The sequence below is a fragment of the Megalops cyprinoides genome, chromosome 16 (assembly GCF_013368585.1).
Source record: "Megalops cyprinoides isolate fMegCyp1 chromosome 16, fMegCyp1.pri, whole genome shotgun sequence".
NCBI lineage: Eukaryota > Metazoa > Chordata > Actinopteri > Elopiformes > Megalopidae > Megalops > Megalops cyprinoides.
Genome location: NC_050598.1, coordinates 28,674,098 through 28,688,562, shown reverse-complemented (window position 1 = coordinate 28,688,562; position 14,465 = coordinate 28,674,098). Strand labels below are relative to the sequence as shown.

The window sequence follows — 14,465 nt, the reverse complement described above, 5'->3', positions numbered from 1 at the left end:
ATTATTCTATAAAAGGCTATTAACTCCTCACTCTTGTATCTAACTGCAAATGTTTTTTCTCTGGCCAAAATAATAAATCCACAATCTGTGGGACTTTGAACCCTCAACAGATAAATGCAACAGCATGAATGTGCATGCATGTACACCTCACCTGCCTTGTTATTTTTTTTTTTAAATAAAGTTATCTATTCAAAAAGTGATCAAGCTGCGCTAGGCTGAAGATGAACCTTTCCTCAGCAGTGCAAGGGTCAGTCTAGTAATGTATACAGCTGATGAAGCCTCAGAACCATGAATAGTCCGACGCCACGGCCTGAGACGAGCGTTTCTTATTCCACGGACACCTCCGTCCTTTGCTGGCACAGGCCCAGAAGCACTTAATGCCACCGTTGGTTTTGTGGCCAAATGACTAATACCACATTAGTCATTTTAATTAAGATCCAGACCCATTCAGAGACCCCGGGAAGTGACAGACGCGACCCTCCCGGGCCTCGGGACTGACGGCTCGGAGAGTTCTCAGCCACCAGCTGCGATGTTGATGTTTTCACAGAGGTGCCCGTAAAATAAAAACGCAGGGTCAGGTCCCCAGTTGGCTCGGTCCTATTCATGCGCAAAATGTACCACTGTGTGAATGGCAGGGGGGAGGGGGGGTTTGTCACAATTCTCAATGCATTCATGTAAAGTGCGATTTAAAAACAAAAAGTTAAATAAGGAGGAAAACAAAAATCCGTTGTAAAATGAATGGAAATTTTGTTTCACCCTTTCTCCCTTGGAAATGGTCACATGACACAGGAGCAATGCTGTCTGGGCAGTGGCTGAAGGATGTTGTGCCAATTGTGAGCAGTGCCCAAAAGGGGGTGGAGCTCATGAATATATGCAAAGTGGGCGGGGCCTCACTGCAGCTGGCTTAATGGGTGGATCACAGTGAGGGAGGAGTCTGATGGGGGCGGTGCCAGCATGTGACTCTCACTGAATGGACAAAGCAGTAGTTCTGTCTGGATCCTACAGAGTCACTGCAAAGTGAGGACTTCCAATTGGCCTCATCATCAAAAGCCTATGGCCAAGGCCCAGAGAACATCACCAGAATATTTCAAGGGAAAAAGGCAGGAAAAAACAAAATTTCGGATAAAAAAAAACAATGATATTCGCTCTAATTGTACTATTCGGATATTTGTGTGCAATGTAGCTAATTCACATGTCTGCATCATAACAGTAGTGACCGTTAAAGATACGTTAAAGATACGCTAAATCTAAGGCAACAAATCAAAAACAACACAAATGTGTCAGTTTTTGCGTCCAATTTTTTTGAACCACAGCAATGTCACAGAACATCCTGTGGGTGCGGGGTGAGCCACAAGGACGAGAGAAACGAACAGAACATGGGGGAAAAAGAAGAGAAGGACGAAAGCAAACCATGGAGGGAATGGGAAGGGGGAGACAGTGGCGGTGATCAGAGGGGAGGAAGTCAACTGTAAGCCTGGCATCGCATGCTTATTACAGGAGAGAAACAGTAGGGGGCGCAAAGGAGGCGAGAACTTCAAGCAAACTATATATTTAAGACCTGTGAAAGCACAGGGTATAGGGCTTTTAAGTAAGCAGCACTCATTTGCTTGTTTTCTTTTTCTTTTTGCTTCCCCTGAGGTAATATATCACTGAATCCCCCATTACATCTCACCCAGTACCCCCTTGTCAATTCAATTTAATCACAGCAGAGCCCCCCTCTCTCCCAAATACACACACACACACACACACACACACATATGCACTCTCTCTTAGCAGACATATATGGCGTGACATTAGAGCGACACTCTCCCCACCAACGCACACACATGGACACACACCACACACACTGCATGGGCAAGATAGCCCTCCCTTGACCTCCCTCGCATGTTCTAAAACACACATTGTGCAGACAGCGAGTGAAAGGGGCTACGAGCTGAGAGGGAACAACATGACCACAAATTCTGGGTGCTGATTAAACGGCATCTGACGCCTATGGCAATGTTTCATAAGCAGTGGGAGTGGCCTGCCGGGCACATGCCACGCTGAAATGCACTGATTGGGGGAGGCTTGTTTGAGTGGCGGATGAGCTGTGGCCAGGGGCAGGGCAGTGCAGCAGGTGGGCGGAGGAATGGGGGGGATCAGAAACCTGCTCCAACTAGCCCGCCGAACCGGCCCACTGCTCCAATGGAATAAAAGGAGAAGAAGGGTGTGTGAGGCCACCAAAGGAGGGTGCTGTGTGTGTGTGTGTGTATGTGTGTGTGTGTGTGTTTTCTTTCTTTCTTCCCAGTGATCCATTGGCACAGTTTGGACAAGGGTTGACTCAGATACAGAGCGGGGGTTGGGAGGATAACAAGTCCGACCTCTCGGCGTAAACTCACACGGCTCTTTGTGTAAACACAGTCACTCCGGGGGGGTCGCAGAATGTGTTTGTACACAAATCTGGCATGTCTCTGCTTCTGCTCCAATTTACTGCAACCCCCCCCCCCCACCCCCATCCCCCGCGCTACTCACCCACCCTTCTCACCCACCCACCCACTTCTGTGGACAAGCAAAGATGAGTGCTGCACTAAAAGCCTTAAGATATGACAGCTTGTCAAGTTTGAAGGAGGGGGGCTACACTGCTAGAGGGGAAAGCCTATTAAAGTCAACAGCGTTAGTGAGGGATTGACAAATTCATCAATTTTTTTTTTTGTTTTTTTCAGTTTCAGATCAGCTCTCAAAAGAACGGAAAGATGTGACTTAAGGAAATCTTATGCAGCTCGTAATGCTTTTAATTATTACTTTATTTTTTTTAATTGAAATGAATGATTGTTCCATACCCATAAATTCAATTCCAAGACGCTCTGCCAATGCAGAAAGTTGACAAAAAAAAGAAAGAAAAAAGAAAACAGTTTCAGAAAGAGATCTTCCAACATACAAAAAACATATGTGTAATCACGTGACTAGCGTGAGATCATTGAGACATTGAAGTGACAAGTGACAGCACCAGCATCAGACGAGACAATGTGCTTAGAGGCAGCCCGGTGTTCCACAGGCAAGCAGCACAGAGGATGACGGACAACCAGGGACATGCAAAACAAAGACAGCCACACCACTTACTGACGTATCTACTAGATCTGATTTCTGGGTTAAAGTTTTAGGGGGGGGGGGGGGGGGGGCAGGAAAAAAGATTAAAAAGCATTGTGTTATTGTCAAACACAAAAAACCATGGCATTACATTATGGGGGGCTGGAACTAAATATACACATACATAGGTTAACAGACCAGTTAGTTTTGTTTGCATTTATTTAACTGTGTATTCATATCTGTATTTATTTATGGTATAAGTGCATGAGCTTTGTAATTTTGGGCCGAGGGGTTTCACAGGTTACTGGTACATTCCACGAGGAAAATGAGAGCACAAAATCAGTGTTAATGCCTCAAATATGCAAACTGAACAACACAGTCTGAACATTTATGCATAGTTCTGAGAAAAAGTTTTCAAAAATATCTATTTACAAAGAAATGTGGTTCAAATAGCTTACCTTACTTAGATGATTTGCCATGTAAACATCTCCTAGGTTAATCAGTTATTGTCCGGTGGTTTTATGTTGCGTTTTTTTTTTTCTTTGGTTTAACGGGTAACTTTTTGTGGATATTTCCTACAGCGCTTTGCATTTAGGACATGCTGATGTCATACAACGAGAAAAGCCTTCTCACAATAATTTTAATGGTTTTAAACTTTATTATTCAAAATGACTTTTTGTTATATTTATTTGACTGTATTTCACCAGTGACAATCAAATTAGAGAGTGCACATAAACCCTGTTTGATGTAACGGTGTAACATCTCCTGTGTTTGATGTAACACAGCCACAGAGTCATTACGAGGCAGTCAATCTAACGGCTATGACACTTTCTCCTTAACGTTTAATAACGAATTTTTAGCAAGCATTACATTTCTTTTTTTATTCTTGCACATCATCTTGAGATTTGTGGTTTGGTGAAACTGATGGAAAAAACACTCAGAATAAAGCAAATGAAACGCTTGCTGTAATTCATTACTGAAAGTTGAGGGGAGAGCGCAGTAGCGGTTTGATTGAACGCCTTGCTGCTGCTTATATCTGGGTCATCATACACTGATGTGTGCGTTTGAGACAAAAATCAACAGAAGACGGATGAAGTGAGGCTGAGACACCCGGACGCAAGACGCTGACAGCCAGACAGCAAGTGTCCTCCCCTGACACTACGCAGCTATGCATCACTGACAGACTCTCAGCCGCCGTAGCGATTGGTGGTCGTCACGTGGCGGGAAATCACGATGCTTTGATTAAACGCTTCAAACGCTTCGGAAAGGCGCAGCTTCAGAGCGCATCTGAGAGCGCGTTCTCGGGCCTGGCGCCCTCCGCTGTCGTGGGGATTCCCAGCTAAGACAGAGCGCCGAGGGGACCCGTTTCAGCTCAAGATCCAATCGTGTTTGCGCGTCGTTAGCCCGATGCTGTCACCGCCCTGTTTTTGATGGATGCGCGCATGGAGGGAACCTAATGACAACAACAAGAAAGTTTCCGTTTACCTCGGGAACTTTCCTTAATGTTCGACGTGTGCATGGAACAACCTTCCTCAGGATTGAAAAGAAACCTTTTTAATGTGGAACGCAATAAGAACTTGAAGTAACTTTTTCCCCTAAAGTTGACAAACATCCCATACTTATGTCACTGCCAAGTGGCTATGAATACATTTGATTTAATTTCTATATGGAGATTAATAATAATAATAATAATAATAATTTCCTTTCCTATCCGTTAAAGGGTCTTATGGGATTTCAGAAAACATCTACAATTTCTCACTGTGTGGAGCTTTTGCCAATGTCCGTACTGGGGTGAAACGGTTATTCTAAATCCAACCAACCAATGAGAAGCTGACATGAATAAAGAGGGAGGAGTTTGGACATCTTGAGAGCAAAGCTGCAGTGAGAGAGAGTTATGTCAGAGAGAACCCTCTCTAGAGGCCAGTGTCAAAGTATCAGATGGGAACATACGTGCTGATATACATACAGGGCTCCGAGAGCTTCCAGCGCCCTCCTCGGCGAGGTTAGCGTAGCAGCGAGTTAGGCCGGCGCTCTCGCAGGTACAGCCCCCACCTGACAGCCGAGCCGAGCATGATATGCAGCAAATCCCCGCTGTTGTCATGACAACATGCCGGCTGCCGGCAGCTGGGTTGACGGAGGGGCGGAGCGGTGCAGCAGAGGTCTGCGTCATACATGCAGCTTTTACTGTGTCCCCCGAGAGGACTGCAGCCACGCAGCGCAGTTTGCGTGAAGGGGGGGAGGAGGGGGCGGGGGTTGTGGGGGGGCTGCAGCCACGCAGGTGCAGCTATCAGGGAACTGGAGAGGCGCGCGCGTGTGTGTGTGTGTGCGTGCATATGCATATATATGTGTGTGTGTGTGACTCCATGTGTGTATTCATGTGTGTGTGTGTGTGTGTGAGCATGGCATGTGTGAATACACGTGTGTCTGTGTGTCTCTGTGTGTGTGTCAGTGTGAGCATGTGCTAGTACATCGGTGTTAGGTGTGTGTGTGAGCGTATGTGTTCATGTGAGTGTATGTATGTATTTATGTATGTCTGTGTGTGTATGAGTTTATGTGTGCGTGTGTATGGGGGTGTGTGTGCAAGGAGGGTAGGGGGGGTTTCTGCCTCTGAGAAACAAAGTCAGGGCCCAGAGAGATGCACCAGCAGCATTCCTGGGCCTGGTCTCAGGCCTGGCTCTGGAGAAGAAACATGCCTCTAACTACGTCAGCAGCGGAGGGTAGAGAACAGGAGGGATCCTCGGCACAGATAAGAACCATATGAGTCTCTCCTGTAGGGGGCGCAGTCTGCCTGTGTACTGAGGAGCGGGGGAGACGCGCTCAGCGTGTGCGCGGAGGCGAACCGGCCTGTCAGGCCAGGCTTCGGTGCGTCGATATGGCACTCCGCGTCAGCGAGATGGACTGGGATAATGGCCCCGCGATGGACCAGAATCCTGTCCGGGGGGCGGAATCGTCCATCAAGCCCCTGCTCGCTGCGGAAATCAGGATAAGCTGGGATCCCCGGGGGCCTGCGTGCAACTCTAAGGAGCCGGAGAAACCGTCAAGGACACAACAGCCCAGTGGTCCTACTTCAGGCTCAGCACCAGGAGTCTGGTACCACAAAATCGTAAGGGCACCACCGCCCCCCCCTTTACATTACATTATTGCCATTTTAGCAGACGCTCTTACCCAGAGTGACTTACACCAGTTACAATGTTATCCATTTATACAGCTGGATGTTTACTGAGGCAATTTGGGGTTAAGTATCATGCCCCAGGATACAACATCAGTGCCCCAGCGGGGAATTGAACCGGCAACCTTTTGGTCCTGCTCCTTAGCCACTGTGCTACGCTGCCGCCCCCTGCATTGTGGTGCAGTCCACCTCTAGAGGGAGGTATGGCACGTCAGAGCAGGAGTGAGAAACGGGGTCAACCTGAGACCTCTTCGCATGGGACACAGGTGTGATATTTATGAGAGCGCCCTCATGTCCTCTGCCCTCAAGCGCCTCTCAATAAAAAGAGTAAAAGACAGACACTGGATCCTCCAGCTGGCTATCCACGCACGGGTCTGACACCTGATAAAACACCTCACATGAGAATAAGAGGCGACAAGAGGCTGGAAACTCCACCTGGGATTTGCTGTAGAGAAATCAGTTCCCTAATAGAGCTTCTATTTACAGTTTTACCAGTGTGGAAACCTATGACATTTGCTCTCTGGCTATGCAACAGACGTCTAGGTTTTTGACTGGTGTTCGCCGTTAAACTCACTGGTTGAACGCAACCTCTCATTATCACAACGTCTAATTGGACAAACAGCTTTGCAGTGTTGAAGTCACTGATTGGCCGGCTGCCTCAGTGCAGTATCACATCAGATGAGACTCAGATTCGTTAAATAAGCAGGCCACTGATCAGTGCTGTAATAACACTGAGCAGGCAGATGTCTGTGATTCAGCTACTGCATCTTGATCATCAGGTGTGTGCATCTACTGGGATATGACACACAACAAGGGACCCCCATTCTCTGTAGAGAACACTGTGAACTCACACTCTCTGAGTTTGATTAGTCATGCCTAGGCCCCATGCTGGGTGGAGACTTCGGGGGGGGGTTCCTCATCATTCAATCTCCTGTAGGTTTCCATGGACGCAAATGCCGCTTTCACACTGCATCGAGGCGCTAGGCTACGGGGTCATGCACCATGCCTCAAGCTTGCAATGAGGTTAACTTCACACTCGCAGCTATGCGCGCATGCTGGATCCTGTCGCTCAGAACCGGCATGCATGGCTGACCACACAATGTTACTGCTATGATGTACTTAGCGCTGTGTGAAATCAGTTTTAATATGGTATAATAATGCTCGGAACATCCTAACATCCTACATGGCCTGATGTAGCATTGAACAACTCAGGTACTGTAATGCAAAATTTGGCTTTTTTTAAAGATGGTGATTAAGAATCAAAGATTTTATTTCAGTGCTTTCACCTTTTTCTCCTGTTTTTAAGGGACAAGTTTGCCATTACTTTAAAACAAATTATGTTGAATTTTGTCATACTTTTTAACATCACCAAGATTATTATTATTAGTTACTGCTTCTTCTGAGAAAGACCATATTTAATTTGTAAAAATGCAAAAAAAAAATGATTTTGAAAGCATACATTTATAACTACATACAGTTATAAGTACATAAAGACAAGAATATACAGATAATTGTTTCAGCACATTATTTTTTGGTACTGTTATTCAAGTGGCCTTGTTATATGCTGTTATGTACCTTAGTTTCGCAAAATCCTTCAGAATAAGAGCATCTGCCAAATGACTAAATGTACATATAAATGAATTTCACCTGCAGCTTGAGATAAGGTGATGCTTATACCTTAGGGCCACTCTTTCCTACTCTCTGTGTTGAAAGCAAGGCTATTTATTCTATTTTTCTTGCTTGATTTCTCATTGGCACAAAGAACTGTTGAAAGAGTTGGACTGCATAAAGAAGGTACTCTTTACTCCGATAGGGTTTTTTCCTGGACTGCTATCCAGCCTCTGCACCAAAAAACCTCCAAATATTGCATGCTATCCTGTGAACATGTGGCCCGGTCAGTCATACATTTAGGCTTCTAACTAGATTTATAATTATTTATAATTATAAATGTTTGTATCTACTCGTCCACGCTAAACATATTTGTTTTGAATAAAACTATATCAAAATGTTTGTGGAATAGTATTATTATCTGTAGTCAGCGTCATTTGTTAACTGGCAAGAAAAAATTTCCATTAATAATTCCCTTGCCATTCAAGGTTGAAGACTTCAGTTCAATTTGACTGTGGCAGAGTGATCAATTAGCCCTTTTACTGATGTCTGACATCACAAAGGAAGAAGCCTGTCAGACGCACCCGTGATTTTGCTTTCACTGGATTAGTATTCATGTCTATCAGCAAGGACACATGCGGTTACACATCTCCATCAAGGAGAACCAGGAGAGCATGCTTAACCGACACTGTTTATTCTAATGGCCGTGCGCAGAGCGACGCTTACACTCTACATGGCTTTAAATCTGAATTTGAAAGAAGATCTAAAATACTGGTTCATTTCTCTGGGGGGGGGGGGGGTGGGGGGGGCGGTTTGTCTATGGGCCGAAGTAGCATAAGTAGTGAGTCGACAACCAGACAGATGGGCAACAATTAGAGGTGGACATGGAGGCATGCCACATCTCAGCTCCAGCATGCAACTCCAATGATAGACAGACAGAAGAAGAAATGAATATACCGTAGAAACCGGCCATAACGTCGGTTTGACAGCGATCACCAGTAAAGTTATTTGGACACCTGATGGAGGAAAACAAAACCACAGAAAGAGAGGAAGGGGAGAGAAAAGAGAAAGAGAGAGAGAAAGAGAGCGTGTGAACATAAAAGAAAGGGAAAGAGATAAAAAGAAGAGGGAGAGAGAGAACGAGAGAGAGAGAGAGAGAGAGAGAGAGAGAGAGAGAGAGAGCAGAAAAACATGGAATTAGAACGGAGCACAACCCAGACAAAAGAGGCAGAGTGGATCCCACTGGTGACATCACCACAGTGCATCTGCCAACCAGCCAATCACAGCTCGTTTCGGTCGGCTTTGGTCAGACCTAAGGGAGCTAACAGGTCTCAGAGGCAACCCCCGCAAAATGACACTGGTTTCTGGTGGCTCATGTTAGGTGAACATACTTTTATGCGGTTTGGGCATGTATAACCGCAGTGGCTCTGTCTGAAGGCACCGTGGCCCGAAGAACTCAGCTGGACATCTGGGGGAGGAAAGGGAAGAAGTGACACAACACAGGAAGTTGAGCAACACCTTCCAGGTCTCCCATGGCGCTAAAGAAACACATGTTAATACATGAGACCCAAGCACATGTCACACATACATGTCAAAATATAATGCACATAATCATACATGTATTAGTTACTGACAGTATGTTTTACCATTTTGTCTGTATTTCTGTGTAAAATATGTTGGAAATGACATATATTAGAAATATATTCTACAAGACATGCATAAAATTATACATAAATTTACAAATCTATCGGCAAGGCCCATGAACAATAGTGCTTGTAGTTCATATTTCATACTGTATTTGATAAATCGTTATTTATATATTCACAATTGTTTTCTGTATATTACTGTTAGGTGTCAGCTAAAGACTCCAGTCAATGTAATTGAAGGTAATCACTGATTTCACTAAAATGATTCATGAAAGTGTGCCAACTCTTGAGTCTAATTGACTTCATTGCATTCACACTAGGAACATCTTTGACAATCTGTACTTACCACAGACCTGTCTCTTGAATGAGTAACCTTACTCCCACAATTAGCTTTAACCACACTGAACAGCGTGAAAGGACTTTCAATGGTTATTCATAAAGCATCAACGCAACCTATGGTTTCAGTCCCTGAGAGAAGGAGATCCTAAAACCCGCTGTTCAGTTTGAGTGAATTCTGTCCTGGGGGCAGCTTCACGAAGCCAGGCCTACAGAGCTAGCTGCTAACTTTTGTAAACAGAAAGAGGGAAGCTTGGCTGTTCTGTTTCACAAAGCATGTTTGGGACAAAGTCATTGTGCCCAATGCACATGTTAACTGATGGGGTAGCAGGTTGAGGTAAGGTAAACACAGCAAAGCACAAAAACCTACATCTTCTTCCCCACCAATCAAATCTACTATTCTCTGTTCTGAAAAAAGCTGACATTTTCTTGATAAGTTGGACCAGAGAGAGGAGAACTTCCACACTTTGTATAAAGACATAACACTACGACTGTAAATAAATCTGTCATGTGATGGATATTTTTTGAATTCTGTAATACCCTGCTAACCAACTGGGCCAGTAACTTAATGTGCAGTGTACAAAAGTAATTGATGAAAAAAAAAAAACTCATACACCATATTTACTGTATTTAACATCAAAGGACAATGTAACAATTATCCAGGATGTCTACAATATTGTAATGTGCGTGCATCATCAGCTGTACCCTAGACAAGCCATCTTTCTGTTGTGATAATTTCGTAAGTATCCACAACCATCAGCACACAATGTAATTTTCAAAGAGCACAATTATACAGTCTGAGGAGCATGTTTGAACAGAGGTACCATTTTGTTGCATGAATGGCAAGATTACTGTGACATGCAAATATTGCATTTCCATGGTGAAGACAAGATTCACCACACTTAAAATCCTTTGACTGCTGTACTGTGCATAATTCATAAAATGCTTAGTGATTATTAGTCATATATACAGTACATTTTTCACATTTAAAGTCTCCTACAGTACCAGTCAAAAGTTTGGACATACTTTTCTGTCTTTATTTTTACTATTTTCCACATTTTAGAACAATAGTAAAGACATCAAAACTATGAAATAATAATTATGCAGTGACCAAAAGTGTTATAAACAAATCATAACTATCTTATATTTTAGATTCTTCAAAAGAGCCAAAAATACTTTTTAAAATTAAAACTTTTTTGGAAAGAAATTCAGACATAGGCATCAACTTCACAATATAAATTTGTCTAAGAAACGAATTTGAAGCATTTAAGCAGATCAAAGTCTAAGTCTAGATCAAAATGTCTTTGAATGCATGTTTCCCATTTTCTTAATCAGGTGTGTCCAAACGTTTGACCAGCACTGTATATTTCACCAGGCAGTTCCTGCCATGTTACAATAACGTGTGCACCCCTGTTGAAATGTGTGGTCGACCGGTTGTAATGGTCAAGAATCTCCCTTTCCATTGCCGCTTTCCCCTTTAAAACCCTTGTCACCGGTCAGTGATGTGTATCTGTTATGTCTTTAAAGTTTTGACATGCAAGCACATTTCAGCTCCATTAAGCAACCAAGCCTGAGTTAGCTGGATCATATTAATCTTAAACAGGTGTCTCGAAATGGAATAAGCCTGGCTTGGATTATCGCATTAAGTGAAGCCATATAAAATTGACGTAAACCAGAATTTGTCAAACCAGCTTTGTGAAAGTGGCCCCAGGTTTCACATTTTTTTTTTAAATAAAAACAAACAACCAGGGTACATTTAAGATGATGTTCCTGCTTTATGAATACGGGCTTTTGCGTCCTTTTGTGTTGGCCTTTTTTTCTTTTCAGGGGATGGTGATCGAATAGCTTTGAAAGTCGCAGTTATCAAAGAAAAAAAAGCATAGTGGAGAGCTTTTAATAAGGTCTGACATGAAATCTCCTGTGGCTGAGGTTCATCTCAGATTGACCTTTCACCCCTGACCCCTGGAGTTACATGTAACATCACTGCTGGCACTGCTGTTCTCACCAAGCAAACAAGTTAAAATCACATCCAGTGAGAACAGGAAAGTACAGAAAGTACTGAAACAATGTACATTACAGAAGAATTATCTTATGCATCTAAAACACTCACACACACACACACAGCTACAGTACCCCCCTCACACACACACACGCACACACACACAGCTACAGCACCGCTCTCTCTCTCTCTCTCTCTCTCTCTCTCTCTCTCTCACACACACACATACACACACAGCTACATTACCCCCCTCACACACACACACACACACAGCTACAGCACCGCTCTCTCTCTCTCTCTCTCTCTCTCTCTCTCTCTCTCTCTCTCTCTCTCTCTCTCTCTCTCTCTCTCTCTCTCTCTCTCTCTCTCTCTCTCTCTCTCTCTCTCTCTCTCTCTCTCTCTCTCTCTCTCTCTCTCTCTCACACACACTCTCTGTAACGCCACTGTGCTGCTCAGTTGACAGGTACGTGGTGTGGAGAGATGCCATGAATACAATGCGATCCTGTCACACAGGGACACAGAGGTGGGCTGTAACCTGTGTCTCAAATTTAAAGTAGCACAGGGACAAGCTCGTCCCCTGGGAATACTGAGTAAAGGAGAGTGCAGTGTCTATCTCTACCCTGTCCTCTCTCCCTCTCTCTCTCTCTCTCTCACTCTGCAAAGTCCGGGGTTAAAAGGACCGACCGCATTCAATTTGGCTGATGCTCTTAACACGGGGAGTCACAGTTTTCGCTGCTGGTGAAGACTTTTGAATTTGCTCTTGAGTTACAAGGGAGACGTTTCTTCAGGGATGGGGCGGCGGTGTCCATTTTTGATGAGAAGTCCTGTGAAAATCCACTCTTCTGTACGGAAGTGCCTACTGCTGCTCTTTTCCTCCATGCTGCCGCATTCCTCACGGCTGCCACTCTGAGGTGACCACAGGTCCCACTGGCATTTCACTGCCCATCGTTAATAGCGGAAACGCAACCCAGCCCAAAGAAGAACGCTGAAACCTGACTCTGCCGGTTCCAGCACCTTGAGCAACAGGCTGGACCTTCTCATGTGCGCAGAGATCCTGAACACCCGAGGTCCAAATGCAAGATCTGAACGCACAGTACGGTCGATGTAGAGGTTCAGACGTGAGGTGCCATCAAAACAGAGATATAAACACAGAGTTCAGTTGATGTAGAGGTCCGAACACGAGGCGCGGTTGATTCCAACATCCAAACGCAAGAAGTCGTCAGTTCAGAGGTCTGAACACAAGGTGTGGTCAATTCAGAGGTCCAAACGCAAAGTGAGGTCGCTGTGTTTCAGCTGTGGTCAGTCAAAGGCCTGTATCTGCAGTCACCACATTGGCAATGGACCAGTGGACATGTGCTGAGCTCTTAACTGGTATATTTTATGAATTCAACAATAATAATGTAGGTTCAGCCCTGTGTGACGTAACATGACTCACATGGTCTTTCAACATCCTATGGAAGATGTTCACTCAAAGTAAGTTATAAAGTACCACAACAGGCGTTCATTTACGTTTACATTTAGGCATTTAACAAATGCTCTTATTCAGAGCGACTTGCAGAAGCGGATACAGGAAAGTGAGCCTAAGAACAGAGATGACACTAAATCATAAGTCTCACAATCCAAAAGAAGGAGTTGTTACATAACATATTCTGTTATTCATGTCATATTCTAAGTGCCATAGTAGTTTCAAGAGGACATGAAAATGTAAGCAATATTTAAGTATAAATTAATGATTGGTACTGATGTAACTAAACACCTTATGTGTCAAATACTACAGTACATGATAAGGTTTCCAAAATTTCAGCCATTTTCTGTCCATCCCACATGTGTCTCAGAGATTTTTCCTGGTTGCAAACAGTTGTGACACAATATGTTTGTGACTGACAGGCGGAGCCTCTCTACACTGCATACATGGATCATACATCATTGTTTATTTTCTTAACTACAGCATAGGCTTTTAAAGGCTGGCCACATCTGTGCACTACCCGATCGCTGCTAAACTCGATCAGGCTCCTGAAGGAGAAGGATGACAGGGGCCAGCGGTGCTTGTTTTCAGCACTGAGCTTCACCCCACGTCTTGTTTTTCCACTTTGAGGTCTCTCTGGTATCTCTTTAAGTGTTCGGATGATGGACTAGCCCTGTCTCGCAGCTCAGGAGGGCTAAATCCACTGACAGACACACACAGATTGGGGGGCCCCTCTCTGGAATGCATGATTCAAAGTCACCCTCATGAAAAGAAACATCCATATCAATATGGTTGGTAAGGAAATATGGTTTTCTTTATCAGCTAGGTTTTGGTTATTTGGTAATGTTTCTGATTGGGCAGGGTGGTAGTTACCAATTCCCGTGATTTAACCAAAATCATCTGAAGAAAAAATCATATTCTATCCAAAACAAAAGAAAAACAATTAACCTCGGCTTACTGCAGCATTTTGGCCTTCTCCCTTAAGACTTGCCCGGTTTGAATTTATGGGCCAGTTCATTGCAGTACAGAGAAAGGAGGGTTAATACGGTTAATGCCTTTTAACACTCTCACTTTCTCTTCAAACGAATTGGAGGTTTAGATTGAATCCAGTGCTGGGGTGCATGGCAAAGTGGGTTCTGACTGCAGGCACCAGTTTGGTGATGGAAAGGCCACTTT

The 14,465-nt window shown here is 44.2% G+C and overlaps 1 protein-coding gene across 4 annotated transcripts in view; it reads right to left on the bottom strand.

The window, feature by feature from the left end:
- LOC118790756 (pro-neuregulin-2, membrane-bound isoform-like) overlaps positions 1–14,465 on the bottom strand; it is a 94,754-nt gene that overhangs the window by 9,293 nt on the left and 70,996 nt on the right. For 2 of the 4 annotated variants that reach the window (XM_036547760.1, XM_036547758.1), the window contains exons 5-6: positions 8,801–8,859; positions 2,820–2,843 (exon numbers count right to left, since the gene is read on the bottom strand). In XM_036547760.1, coding sequence (XP_036403653.1) covers positions 2,820–2,843; positions 8,801–8,859 — 83 coding nt within the window. Of the gene's footprint in view, positions 1–2,819; positions 2,844–8,800; positions 8,860–9,234; positions 9,312–14,465 lie in introns of all 4 variants that reach the window. The other 2 variants (XM_036547759.1, XM_036547762.1) reach the window with 2 other exon arrangements.